General features: G+C 39.8%; 1 protein-coding gene across 1 annotated transcript; it reads right to left on the reverse strand.

The window, feature by feature from the left end:
- Window positions 1–5,456: 5,456 nt before the first annotated feature.
- Window positions 5,457–14,448, reverse strand: LOC119740439. The gene is made up of 2 exons (XM_038215753.1): window positions 14,387–14,448; window positions 5,457–6,360 (listed from the first exon to the last, which is right to left on the reverse strand). Exons 1-2 carry the CDS (start codon window positions 14,442–14,444, stop codon window positions 6,101–6,103), a joined length of 318 nt encoding a protein of 105 aa, XP_038071681.1. The 5' UTR covers window positions 14,445–14,448; the 3' UTR covers window positions 5,457–6,100.
- Window positions 14,449–14,715: the final 267 nt, after the last annotated feature.

The following is a 14,715-nucleotide window of genomic DNA, read 5'->3' on the forward strand; positions in this document are numbered from 1 at the left end:
ATGCAATCCTCATTATTTTAATACCAAATTCACATATATTTGATGAAAATTGCAATAGTTTTGACATATTTATACCAAAAGGGTGGTATTTTACTCTAAAAATGCCATTTTTTTGTGGCTTCTGCCCTGACCACATGGTAGGTCGGATCGGGCTAAAAATTGGTGTGCATTCATTGCTCATTAGGACCTACAAGCACAGCAATTTTTATTAAAATCAGAAGACATGAGGTAAAAAAGTGCGTTGGTCTGACATGGAATGACCCCTTTGCAAGTTTTCGTTCATTCATAGAGGTGGGAAAACTCCATGTTTCATCGTATTTAATGGGTATTCATCAGTTTGATCAGTGGTTGACGGCTGAGTTTTGTGATATGTTATTAAAACATGGGAAAAGGGTATGCAAATACGTGAAATTATCACAGTTACTAGTCAATAACATGTACTTAATCCCTATGTTATTTTTGTAAAATGGAGCGAGCCACACATTTTTGTTAAATAACTTTTTTTCATTTTGGTCAAGTTCGTTTTGACTTAACCCTGTAGTTATCAATAACGCATTCATAGACGAACAAATGGTGTTCAGTGTAAAAAAAAAAGAAGGAATGTCCAAACCTTTGATTCTGGGGGTTCAAAGGAAATATGTTATTATGTTATTGGGAGGTTACCAATTCAAAAACACTTATCCTTAATTAAACACAATAAAGCCATTTTGTATTCTATAAACACAGTAAATTAGAGTTTCCAGCTCAATGACTTGTATTTTGGAGGATACATTGAACAGCATAAATGCATTAAGTGGAGAGCAAAATACCATTTGTAGGAACAGGGAATAGAGGATACTTTTCTAAATAAAAATGAGAGTTGTAAAATTCCTTTGATTAAACAAACCATGGGGTTACGCCAACCTGCACCTTTGTTGTAGACCACGTTACATTTCGTTTACAGAGTTTGATATGGTGGTCACGTAATGCCAACTTTCAGCAAACTGTTGTCTTCTACACTGGATGTGTGTCGCTATAGCGTGATTGTGTAAAAATGGTGACCTTAAATGTGTAATGTTGGCAAAGTATAGCATGCAAAAGATGCTTAAATATTTTAGTAGCCTGCATGTTGGTTGCTCGTTGGTACGACGACACAGGTATCATGTTCTATATATTAACACGGGGTATTTACATGGGGACGTTTGGAAATGAAAAGTATGGAGAAGGGGTAAGTCATATAAGAAGGTAAAGGTTTCTCTGTAATTTTTAAATAGTTGGCATAATTTTAGGAAGTAGACACTGATGTGTCTAATAAAAGCTGTTATTATCGTAAACTTCACAAATATTTGGGCTTCAGAACCTGCATAACAATATTGTATTGAGTGAATTAAGCGTCAATCAATGAGATTTGTTCATATTATATATAACTTCAATTGAATACCAAAGTGTGGTTGTTGTTTGAAAGCTATATCTAAAAACTGGTATAACTTTTTCGGGATCAGAAATAAATCATTGTATTCAAGCTCAACCTTTAGCGAGTTTGCCTGCTTTAATGACGTATCTCTTTCGTCACCAACGTCCCCACCACCGACTCCTGCAACATTGCTAAAGACGGACTGCAACTGGACCCCACGCTCAAGGACCCTATAGACCTCACACTAGAACAAGTTCACGATCTTCTCAGGCGCGGATCCAGGGGGGCGGGGGAGTTGGGGGGTCAAAAAAAACCAGCTCTGTCAAAATTGCTTTTTTGTCCATAGAAATTCTTGGAAAAATGCGAACCCCCCCCCCCCCCTGCTCTGACACCCCAAAAAATGTACTGGTAATAATGTCCGCCTTTGCACACAAAAACGGACAGAGCCAGCTTGGTTAGGGGGGTACATGTAGACTATTTTTTTGATATAGTGTTAATAATCGTCGGATTTGAACAGCGCCCCCATTGAAAGTATGGTAAGTGAAAAAGGTATAGTGTTCTTTCAGCAAAACGAAAACAATTGACGTTATGTGTGTGAATCGATTTCGTTTTGCTGAAAAAACACTTACTTGTTCGTGATCCGTGGACAGAACTTTAACACGGTGTTTGTGTTCAAAATTCCCTAACTTGAAAAGTACATAAGTGATTTGAATGTTTCTTGTACTAAAAGAAAGGTTATTGGTTGAGCTTTTATGTCCTATATTTTGAAAGTGCTACAGGCAAAACTTCATTCGAAAATTGGTCCTGCTAACTGGGTTTCGTACTCACCCTGTATTCTATTCTGCTTGGAACACGTCAACTTAAAAGTGAAACCCAAATAAAATTCCAGTTCGGATTTTGAATGAAAAGCATTTCACAATACGAATCCAATCACGATATCACGTTTTACCGGGCAACTTGGTTATGTGGCACGTTTGGCCGTCTACAGCACCATGACGTTTGCAAAGGCTACACAAAGTGAAAAGTGACGCTAATTAACTACAATCCAGAATCTTCTGTCCTTCTTGGTACGCGGGTGCTTCACTGCAATATTCAATTCCCTCAGTCCACTGACGACGGGCAGAGCACTGTCCGAAGCGTTCAGTTTCCCCCGGTTCTTAACCTCACAAACTTACACAATGGGATGTACAGGGCGAGTCAAAAAAACGAAACCAAGAATGTCGGGACTACTGTTTTATTGAAGTCCTTCATGTAACACTTTCAAAATCTAGGATATAAAAGCCCAATTCATCAGCTTTCTTTTAGTACAAAAATCATTCAAGTCACTCATGTACTTTTAAGTTACGGATTTTTTTTAACACAACTACCGTTCTAAGGTTCTGTCCACGGATCACAAAAAAGGTGTGCGTTCTTTCAGCAAATCGAAAACAATTCACACACATCCGTTTTGTTGAAAGAACACTTTTTTGTGATCCGTGGACAGAACCCTAAAACGGTGGCTGTGTTTAAAATTCTGTAACTTGAAAAGTACATGAGTGATTTGAATGATTCTTATACTAAAAGAAAGCTGATGAATCTGGCTTTCATATCCCAGATTTTAAAATTGCTACATGCAGAACTTCCCCAAAACAATGATCCCAACATTTGGGTTTCGTTTTTTTTTACTCACCCTGTATAAAACGCATGCAAGTAAACTTACTTTTATTGCGCACTTCACAATGCAGACTTCCAAATCTTAACCAATTTATCAAAATACACGAAGTTAACAAGTGTATTTAGAAAAGATAACGATCTGCTGGCAAACTTATTATGGTAGCAACTAATAAAATCTACGGAACTCTGGAGGTGCCATGCAATATGCTGAGATCTGTACATCTTACACATAGCAACAATGGTCTCAAAATAGTACAATACAACTACTTCTTTATCGCAAAATCTTTAAAGTTGATCTACCCATGCTCTTCAACATGTGTTTCTTTTTCCTAACGGCTTTTTAATCTTTGTTTTCTTTTTAACCGGAGAAGGCGACCCTTTTCTATTTGAGATGTTTTAACAGTCTGAAAATGAACTTTTTTTGTTTTGGATTTGCTCCCGTAACGCACAAAAGATATGCCTGAATTATTGCCGGGCCGCACATAATTTATTCATTGAACAGTTTCCATAACTAAACGTCTTCGTATTTTTTTCTTAAATGTCTCATTGAGCGAATAATTTTAGTACTCCTAAAAAATAACATTTTGAAAACGGAACCATTTTGGAGGTGAAATTCGAAAATAGCAATAGGAGAGCCATTTTGAAACATATACCGGTACAAAAACAAACACTCACCTCCTTCTAGTCGTTCATGGTGCTCTGAAGTCCAAAGTCAAACTGTTATTCTGTCCAACATCAGGGCTTAAACTCCGAAATGGGTACACACATGCGACTCAATTTCTATAATTCTCCCGGTAGATGTTCGCGCTTACGCGATGCAAGTTGTAATGCTCGACATTCCTGAGCGATTTCGCTGGATGCCGATAATTACGAAACGAAACTCCCTACGCACGCAAGCCTTAACAATCCCCATTAGTCCTGAAGTATAAATTATAGTCTTAATTACCTATCCGACCGTCGGGGTGAAATTGATTTGATTGGTATGAAAATATTACCACAATGTAGACAACACGAAGCTTTTGATTCAGTTTACTACTGATGGTCAAGTGCAAACATCCAGCGAAGAGGATGTTTATGTTGACATGGGTTGACAATAACAAAACAACTGGTGATAATTTTGTTTTTCTTGCGCTCGCGTCCGCGTGGACACAATGGGTCATGTCTATTGTACGGTGCCTCATTTAATGCCCGGATGAACTCGCCACTGCCTTAAATAAACCCGTTTTCTTTAATAGATGGGACTAATTAACGATTCGTCCTCGTCTGAATCCGGTCCTAATATTTACTTGCATTCAGAGTACGATTCGGCACTATTTTGACCATGAACTAGCAAAATTTGCCGATAAGGCCCAGAACCGATGTTACAGTGATTTTTTTTTTAAATTTCAGAGCAACCATTTACATAATTAGGCTACATGCAACTGACCTCTGGATGCCTTGACATAAGCAGCAGTAAGCACTTTTTTTTTGACTGGCCCAAGTTCATCAAAATTCAATATGCTTCAATTAGAAGCGGGGTTGTGGTGATGTTTAGAGCTTAGGTATTAGCATAATTATAGGCAAACTCAAGATAAACAATTGACTGCTGAATCAAAATAGCATAAATCAATACCCAATTTTGAAAATACCCAATTATTCGACTAATTGATATTCGTCCTCGTCTGAATCCGGTCCCTGATCACCATACCGGAATTGATTTTATTATACTTAAATATGAATATTTCTATGCATGTCATTGCATGCTTACAGTGTTATATAGACCGATCATATTTTGTAAGTAAATACTAGCTAACTTGATTTGTATGCATTGGGCAGTACTGGTAGTGACTCCCATGGCATGCAATAGATGCAAAACTACCTCAAGACTTAGTTCATAGTGATATATTTGTAAATGAAAACAACTGAAAACAGATCATTCTTTGAAGGCAAAGAATCGATGGTTGTATGTACTGTCCGTGCTCTTGAAAATTTCGATTTTTTTTTTTTTTTTTTTTTTTAATTATTATTATTTTTTAAAACTCCATAATGCGTTTTCAACTTTGTTTGATTTAATCCGGTTAAAAACTACTCGCCCCCCCCCCCCCCTCTTATTTTTTTTGCATTTGTAACCCTCGGACAAAAAGGTATTTTATTTGGGTTGCTTCTGCGTAACTCCGGGTCCCTACAGTATCGATTCTGATGGGGGAACTAGTCTATCCTGCGACAACTGAATTACTGTCGATCCCCGGATAATCTGAGATTTGTAAAGCAATTATGACAAAACTAAAGGTGAGCCGACATCTTTCTTTCTTTTTTCGTTCGAGGTCTCATTCAAAAGTTCTTGTAGTCTGGTTCCCTGGCCCCACTTAAGATGAAACGAAGCAATTAATACACTTTGGGGAATTGTCAGGTCAGAGAATCAGTCTAGCAGGCTTGTACCCCTTCACAGGTGTGTGATCAATTGCAAAGAAAAGTCAGAATAACTAAATATGAAAAATTAAGAACACTCGCCTCGCTAGTTCCATCCCTATCACGAACGGGAGATTTCCTCTCTGTAGTCCCATGGCCGTTTCCAACCAATAACACACAATGTATGCCCATATACTACCTCTATATTCCGTAACAACTCTCTAGTACAGCGAGCAGACCAGTACATAAATTCGCATATGCACCACTTCAACAAATCGGGTAGATTGCTCCCAATTCTCCAATGTGTTTAAGACATACACAAATTAAAGCTTGATTTACCCTATTTCATTTTCTGTCCATTGGTTGGGGAGGGTTGAGATGGTTAACCAACTACTTTCGGGTGATATTTCCCTCCAAAAATGATCACGAGTAAAAGTATAGTCCTGAAGCCCATCGGGAAATGATTCATCAACTCAATTGCAAAACAGATCGACTTTAATCCACTTTTTTCTCAGAAAAACATGCTCAAAGTCTTGTTCATGATCAAGGCCCCTACATTTCTACCCCCTCCCCCACCTCTTCTAGGGCAAGGGCCACAAAACTCTCTATTGAGACAGCGATCAACAGTGCACAAATCGTGATTTGGTCGGCAATTTTGGGGCCTATTTACTGGTCTGCAACCGGGAAGCTGTAGACATCGTAGATGCGCCAGCGCCTGCCGATGTCCCAGCCCTGGACCGGCGCGTCAAGAGCCCAGAGATCCTGATCCGCCACATGCCACGGACTCGCTCCGTGAAGGCGAAGCAGAAGAAGAGAAGAGGTCCTTGGACTGAGATCAAGATGCTGAAGAGATAGGAGAAGCCATCCGCATATGCGTACCCCAATATGAAGATGAGAATCCAGGTCATCCCTGTCGCAACTAAGATCTGAGAAAACGAGAAGAGGAATGACAACAAAAATGAGCGCACTCAGCCTTTTTGAGATGCTTGCATGACGGCTATTATACATATAATGAATGTTTGTGAGTGCAATGGTAAGAATAATTACAGATGAATGTTCCATTCGACGAGGCGATGCGGAGTGGAATGGAAAATTCATCTGATGCATCGAATAAAATTATGCTTTTACATGCACGAATATGAAACATTCATTATTTGTTTAATTTTAACACCTGAATAAATCCTTGTCATCTGATTGGTTGACTTGTGAACTGGTACTTACATCAATGTTCTACTTTTTCAGAAAAATGGGGGGGCCCCTTCCAAAACTGTGCTCGACAAGTTCAGATCTACCATATCCAAATTCGTCTAATTGTTTGGCAGCAAATCTTATTTGCTTCTGTGTGTTTGCAGCGTCAGCATTTACATACAGTTCCGATATTTCTTCGGAGAAAAAAACGAAGATTCTCGCGAATCGTCTGCCAATTTGACATTCTGTGAATCAGATTCGTAATAACAGCGCCACCACCGGCAGTAATGAAACCGTGCAAATGGAAGTTCTATTCACCGTGCAATAAAACAAGTGGCGCGGCCGTGCCGTGCGCGGCGACGAATAATTCAATGACATGTGATCATGTCAACGATCCACCAAGCAGATGACGGGGATTCATTCAGGTGTTGTATAGCCTTGACCAAGGCTATCAACTTGTTCCCATATAAGCTTGTTCCCGCTACCGCACACCGCGCGCGCAGCGACACAATGTTGTACTATACCGTTAGCCCCAACGACCCTTGCGTGTGCTTTGTGTGCATGTACTTACGCCCCACACACACTTCCGCAAACAGCCGTACAGTAAGTCGAGGCGGAAGCTTAGGGGTACACACCGGTAAATAGATCCGCCAAGCTCATGAATAAAAGTTATACCCTCAAAATATTCTATATTAGAGAGTTCTGAGCGCCGTAAAATTGGGGAATTGAAGAGATACGGTAGTGAACCTCTGGCCCGGACTTGGGGCTTCCAATTCTGAGCATTTTGGATGCTATTGGGCTCGAAAGTGGCGCTATTTTGCCATGTTGTGGAGGGATCGTTTTTTAAAGATGGCTACTTTTCCGCTTTGGGGAAAATAGGGGTCGTCTTCTTTGCGTGAAAATATCTCGAAAAGTCAATGGTCAACCCACCATAAATTGAAAAGAAATTGAAAGATGACACATTGATCATCATTTTTCTGTGCAGCTTGAATACCTGTGAGAGTTTTGAGTATTTTTAAAAGAATTTTGAAGTATGGGCATTTAGCACTAGTGTCTATGGGAGTTTATTTGCAGGTATGCACCCTATAAAGAATCACAAAGATGGCTGTTTCGCGCATGCGCTGTGCCGCGGCAGTGGTCTTTTCAGTGGGCGGAACCTACGGGGAGGAGGAAAAAGTGTTTTAAAGGTATCAACAAGGTTTTTTTTTCCGTAACGGATGCTTCCAAATCATAAGGGAGCAGTAGGCTATCACACGATTACAACAATTGATAGTTGAAAGGGGGGGGGGGGCATTTTGAGCTGAAAAGTAGCTGGAACTCAATTTATTGTCGCTGGGGGCGCTCTACAGCTTAGCAGGGGCAAAACAATCACTATTTTCGGGCTTAATATCGACCTCGGATAATATTTTGCTTTCATTTTTTTTTTCAAAATATTGACTTTGGAGATATTCTGCTTGTCCTGAATGTGATTTTGTGTTAAAATTTAAAAGTTGCCTGCTATTATAGGGTACACACCGGTAAATAGATCCGCCAAGCTCATGAATAAAAGTTATACCCTCAAAATATTCTATATTAGAGAGTTCTGAGCGCCGTAAAATTGGGGAATTGAAGAGATACGGTAGTGAACCTCTGGCCCGGACTTGGGGCTTCCAATTCTGAGCATTTTGGATGCTATTGGGCTCGAAAGTGGCGCTATTTTGCCATGTTGTGGAGGGATCGTTTTTAAAGATGGCTACTTTTCCGCTTTGGGGAAAATAGGGGTCGTCTTCTTTGCGTGAAAATATCTCGAAAAGTCAATGGTCAACCCACCATAAATTGAAAAGAAATTGAAAGATGACACATTGATCATCATTTTTCTGTGCAGCTTGAATACCTGTGAGAGTTTTGAGTATTTTTAAAAGAATTTTGAAGTATGGGCATTTAGCACTAGTGTCTATGGGAGTTTATTTGCAGGTATGCACCCTATAAAGAATCACAAAGATGGCTGTTTCGCGCATGCGCTGTGCCGCGGCAGTGGTCTTTTCAGTGGGCGGAACCTACGGGGAGGAGGAAAAAGTGTTTTAAAGGTATCAACAAGGTTTTTTTTCCCGTAACGGATGCTTCCAAATCATAAGGGAGCAGTAGGCTATCACACGATTACAACAATTGATAGTTGAAAGGGGGGGGGGGGCATTTTGAGCTGAAAAGTAGCTGGAACTCAATTTATTGTCGCTGGGGGCGCTCTACAGCTTAGCAGGGGCAAAACAATCACTATTTTCGGGCTTAATATCGACCTCGGATAATATTTTGCTTTCATTTTTTTTTCAAAATATTGACTTTGGAGATATTCTGCTTGTCCTGAATGTGATTTTGTGTTAAAATTTAAAAGTTGCCTGCTATTATAGGGTACACACCGGTAAATAGATCCGCCAAGCTCATGAATAAAAGTTATACCCTCAAAATATTCTATATTAGAGAGTTCTGAGCGCCGTAAAATTGGGGAATTGAAGAGATACGGTAGTGAACCTCTGGCCCGGACTTGGGCTTCCAATTCTGAGCATTTTGGATGCTATTGGGCTCGAAAGTGGCGCTATTTTGCCATGTTGTGGAGGGATCGTTTTTAAAGATGGCTACTTTTCCGCTTTGGGAAAATAGGGGTCGTCTTCTTTGCGTGAAAATATCTCGAAAAGTCAATGGTCAACCCACCATAAATTGAAAAGAAATTGAAAGATGACACATTGATCATCATTTTTCTGTGCAGCTTGAATACCTGTGAGAGTTTTGAGTATTTTTAAAAGAATTTTGAAGTATGGGCATTTAGCACTAGTGTCTATGGGAGTTTATTTGCAGGTATGCACCCTATAAAGAATCACAAAGATGGCTGTTTCGCGCATGCGCTGTGCCGCGGCAGTGGTCTTTTCAGTGGGCGGAACCTACGGGGAGGAGGAAAAAGTGTTTTAAAGGTATCAACAAGGTTTTTTTTCCCGTAACGGATGCTTCCAAATCATAAGGGAGCAGTAGGCTATCACACGATTACAACAATTGATAGTTGAAAGGGGGGGGGGGGCATTTTGAGCTGAAAAGTAGCTGGAACTCAATTTATTGTCGCTGGGGGCGCTCTACAGCTTAGCAGGGGCAAAACAATCACTATTTTCGGGCTTAATATCGACCTCGGATAATATTTTGCTTTCATTTTTTTTTTCAAAATATTGACTTTGGAGATATTCTGCTTGTCCTGAATGTGATTTTGTGTTAAAATTTAAAAGTTGCCTGCTATTATAGGGTACACACCGGTAAATAGATCCGCCAAGCTCATGAATAAAAGTTATACCCTCAAATATTCTATATTAGAGAGTTCTGAGCGCCGTAAAATTGGGGAATTGAAGAGATACGGTAGTGAACCTCTGGCCCGGACTTGGGGCTTCCAATTCTGAGCATTTTGGATGCTATTGGGCTCGAAAGTGGCGCTATTTTGCCATGTTGTGGAGGGATCGTTTTTAAAGATGGCTACTTTTCCGCTTTGGGGAAAATAGGGGTCGTCTTCTTTGCGTGAAAATATCTCGAAAAGTCAATGGTCAACCCACCATAAATTGAAAAGAAATTGAAAGATGACACATTGATCATCATTTTTCTGTGCAGCTTGAATACCTGTGAGAGTTTTGAGTATTTTTAAAAGAATTTTGAAGTATGGGCATTTAGCACTAGTGTCTATGGGAGTTTATTTGCAGGTATGCACCCTATAAAGAATCACAAAGATGGCTGTTTCGCGCATGCGCTGTGCCGCGGCAGTGGTCTTTTCAGTGGGCGGAACCTACGGGGAGGAGGAAAAAGTGTTTTAAAGGTATCAACAAGGTTTTTTTTCCCGTAACGGATGCTTCCAAATCATAAGGGAGCAGTAGGCTATCACACGATTACAACAATTGATAGTTGAAAGGGGGGGGGGGCATTTTGAGCTGAAAAGTAGCTGGAACTCAATTTATTGTCGCTGGGGGCGCTCTACAGCTTAGCAGGGGCAAAACAATCACTATTTTCGGGCTTAATATCGACCTCGGATAATATTTTGCTTTCATTTTTTTTTTCAAAATATTGACTTTGGAGATATTCTGCTTGTCCTGAATGTGATTTTGTGTTAAAATTTAAAAGTTGCCTGCTATTATAGGGTACACACCGGTAAATAGATCCGCCAAGCTCATGAATAAAAGTTATACCCTCAAATATTCTATATTAGAGAGTTCTGAGCGCCGTAAAATTGGGGAATTGAAGAGATACGGTAGTGAACCTCTGGCCCGGACTTGGGGCTTCCAATTCTGAGCATTTTGGATGCTATTGGGCTCGAAAGTGGCGCTATTTTGCCATGTTGTGGAGGGATCGTTTTTTAAAGATGGCTACTTTTCCGCTTTGGGGAAAATAGGGGTCGTCTTCTTTGCGTGAAAATATCTCGAAAAGTCAATGGTCAACCCACCATAAATTGAAAAGAAATTGAAAGATGACACATTGATCATCATTTTTCTGTGCAGCTTGAATACCTGTGAGAGTTTTGAGTATTTTTAAAAGAATTTTGAAGTATGGGCATTTAGCACTAGTGTCTATGGGAGTTTATTTGCAGGTATGCACCCTTAGATAGCCTTGACGCAACCGTGTATGCTGAATATGATAATTAGTACGCGCTATGGTAAATAGTCTTCTCTCATTGGATAACGGCGGACAAAAAAATGAATATTTATTAAATTGCATAATACGACCAAAGGTTTTTAAACCAGACAGCCTGTGGTAACAATAATTATTGCAAAACACCCCCTTAAAATCTTAAATAATAGTAGAATAATATTTATAAAGTTACACATAGTTTGGGTCGAAAATGAAATGAAAAGGATGAAAAATTAGACCTTCAAAAAACGGCAAACGGTACAAAACCGCACGCCGGAAAAAAACGATGTCAGCATGCACAGAGGCCACGTTGAGGCCGTCCACTGTAGGCACCGGCCCGGCTGGCGCCATGCAATAAGACACGCTGCGCTTTCACGTTCAGCGGCAAAAAAGCGCTCACACTATTGAGTATATCTACCGCTGATTTTTTTTTCGGGGGGGGGGGGATTTCTTCTAAGCTGTCAAGGGGATGCGGGAAAAAAATATCCCTCCTTCAGCAAACTTATTCTGTAAGACTGATTTTAACTTGTATGAACAACTTATAATTATATGTCGTATGTACGACTAATATATCGACAGGGTACGACATATTTCGACAGGGTACGACTAATATCATCGACAGGGTACGACATATATGTCGACAGGGTATGACATATCAAACATATGACATAATGTCGACAGGTGCCGGTACGACATATATGTCGTGCATAAGTAGAGTCGACAGGGTACGATATATGTCGCATACGACAAAGTCGTATATAAGTACGACTTAATATCTCGTGTGTACAAAATATGAATTGTAACTCGTATGTTCGACTTGTTTGTCGATTATGTCGTACATACAACATATCTTGTGAGAACGACTTGTATCTCGTGCGATTTACATCTACGACTTACATGTCGTACGTATGTCGTAGGTACGACCATGGAGCTATAAAAAGGCTTCATGGCACGACATACGATTCATACGAACGCGTGTACGTATGAGATGTAATTTGCACATGGTACGAATTCAGGGAGATTTTTTTTGTCACCATGTACCTGACAGTTTCGTATATTTCCATCCCAAAGTCAATAGCTCGTTTCTTGCAGTTAATTCATACGGGTGCGTATAGATACGAGTTAAAGGGAATGTACATCATTGGCTTTTGCTGTAATTTTCAGAAATGAACTATTTGAGGGGTTAGTATAATAGATCAAATATTGTTTCACTGACATGTTTTGAAGTTTTGTGTTCGAAAATGCTGGAAAACCAAGAAAAACAAAAATGTTCAAGTAGTCTGGTTCCCTGACTCCACTAAAGATAAAATGGATCAATCTATAGATGCCGGAAATTGTAAGGTAAGGGAACCAGTCTAGCTGGCCTGCACCCGTTCATGAATGTAACCATGCAATAGCAAATAAAATTTGGACTGAAAAAAGTGTAAAGTTGGAGCAGTAGTTTAAAAATAGTTAGGTTTTTCCAACGGTGGTCGGCCGACCACCGTTGGAAATGTATACAAAAATACCATTTTTCTTGAAAATGACTTCACACCAGGTGCCATAATTTTACAGGATGCTTTAGACTGTCATTTACACAACATCCTAGTAAGGTATTTCGTAAAACTTGGTAGTTTTATTTTTCGATGTTTGCAAATGTTGTATATTCCCTTTAACCTGCATAATTATTCGATTAAATGGGTACGATTTGACCTTCCGCCTCGACTTACTGTACGGCTGTTTGCGGAAGTGTGTGTGGGGCGTACGTGCATGCACACAAAGCACACGCAGGGTCGTTGAGGCTAACAGTATAGTACAACTAGTGATTGTGTCGCGGCGCGCGCGGTGTGCGGTAGCGGGAACAAGCTGATAGCCTTGGTCAAGGCTAGGTGTTGTATAAAACAAAACAGCTTTAACCGCGGTTGGCTTAACTCAGAGCAAGTTATAACTATACATTAACCATATATCTCGACTATAATTACTATGCTCGGACCCAGTGTGGTTGGACTATATACTCTAGTCGACTATGGGTACAGTTTTCTCTTCTTTTTGCTAATAGATTTGGTCCTGTTACTTAAGTAATTTCTGATTTTTATATATTTTTATTTTTATATATTTTTAAAAACTCTTTTAATATTGTCATTTTATTATTTAAGAATTTCGGTTTTGTTTAATTTTTTTTATTGGTTTCATTCAATAACTTGTTTTAATGTAATAGGCTAGGGCCCTTAAGAATAGCAGTTTACATAACTGAAAGGCTACCTGTTGAAATAAAACTATGTTTAAAGCTGTGTGCACCAGAAAAAAGTAGGGTGGCAGAAGTTTTTGAGCATCGTTTGAAATTCGTATTTTTTTTGTAATGCGCGCGCACCTCTTGGCCTAATAATTATTTATCTTCCAGCTTACCTTCCTTTGTCCCCTGGGCAACCCGTTCAATGTGGTCCATGGGGGTGTTTTTAGGGTTTTACTTATTTTGAGAAACACTTTTATTATTTAATTTAGTACCTTTTCATTGAACGTTTTAACGTGTTAATGTTTCTATATTAAATTTTCTGTATTGTGGGTAATTGAATATTTATGTGCAAACAGAGAAGTAGAATTTCACGCTGCCATGATGAATTTATTTATTTATTTATTATCCACATCCAACAGCAGAAAAAAACGCCAATTACAGGACTGGGTTAAAATATTGAATGAATAAATTGAATTGAATTGAATTGAATTGTATTTTGCGTGGGTCTGAAAATGGCCCGTAATTGCCTGTAGAAGCAGCGCATGCGCACTAGTTTTACCCCATTTTTTCGGGGGGGGGGGCTATTTTACGAATTTCCCTCGTTTCGACGGGGATCGTGGGTTGTGATAATACGGCGGGTTATCACGTATCCCTTGGACTACTTCGACCATCTCATCAGTTAGTCCTTACCGGTTTTTATATGGGACTTTAAGTATATCTAATTTTGAGAATTGCAAATAATTATAAAACGGGTTATTTCAAGTCCCAATCAGAAAAGATGAGCAAATCTTCGGCTGGGAACTTGTAACAGATTTTAGCTGTTTTGTCATTTCAGCCAAATTGTTATTCTTAATTTTCGCCTCAAGTCTGAAGTACCAGAGCATCGTTTTGTCAACAGTGTTCCCAGATATGCAAAGAATAATTACCTTGATGCAGAGAGCAACCCTCCATCTTTAGTCTTTCCAGCTTTCTCTTGTCCTTCATCACCATGCTGGTTGACTTCCTGTTCGCCTGATACCGACCACAGTCAAGATAAAGAGGACCGCGTTCGCCATCATCAAATCGAAATGGGTGCAGCCACCAGCAACAAAGCGCCGACGCTGTAGGCAGGCAGTGTCGGTATATCACCAGTGTGTCCCTGCCTGTCAGAGCAGGCGATGGACGACAACCCAGGCCCCGGATATAATGGCAGGAGCGCCCCATCCGTACACCGAGTACCACATGAAAAGCTCGACGAAACCGCCTGGTCCGCATC

The sequence above is a fragment of the Patiria miniata genome, unplaced genomic scaffold, assembly GCF_015706575.1.
Source record: "Patiria miniata isolate m_02_andy unplaced genomic scaffold, ASM1570657v1 HiC_scaffold_5, whole genome shotgun sequence".
In the NCBI taxonomy this organism is placed as follows: Eukaryota; Metazoa; Echinodermata; class Asteroidea; order Valvatida; family Asterinidae; genus Patiria; species Patiria miniata.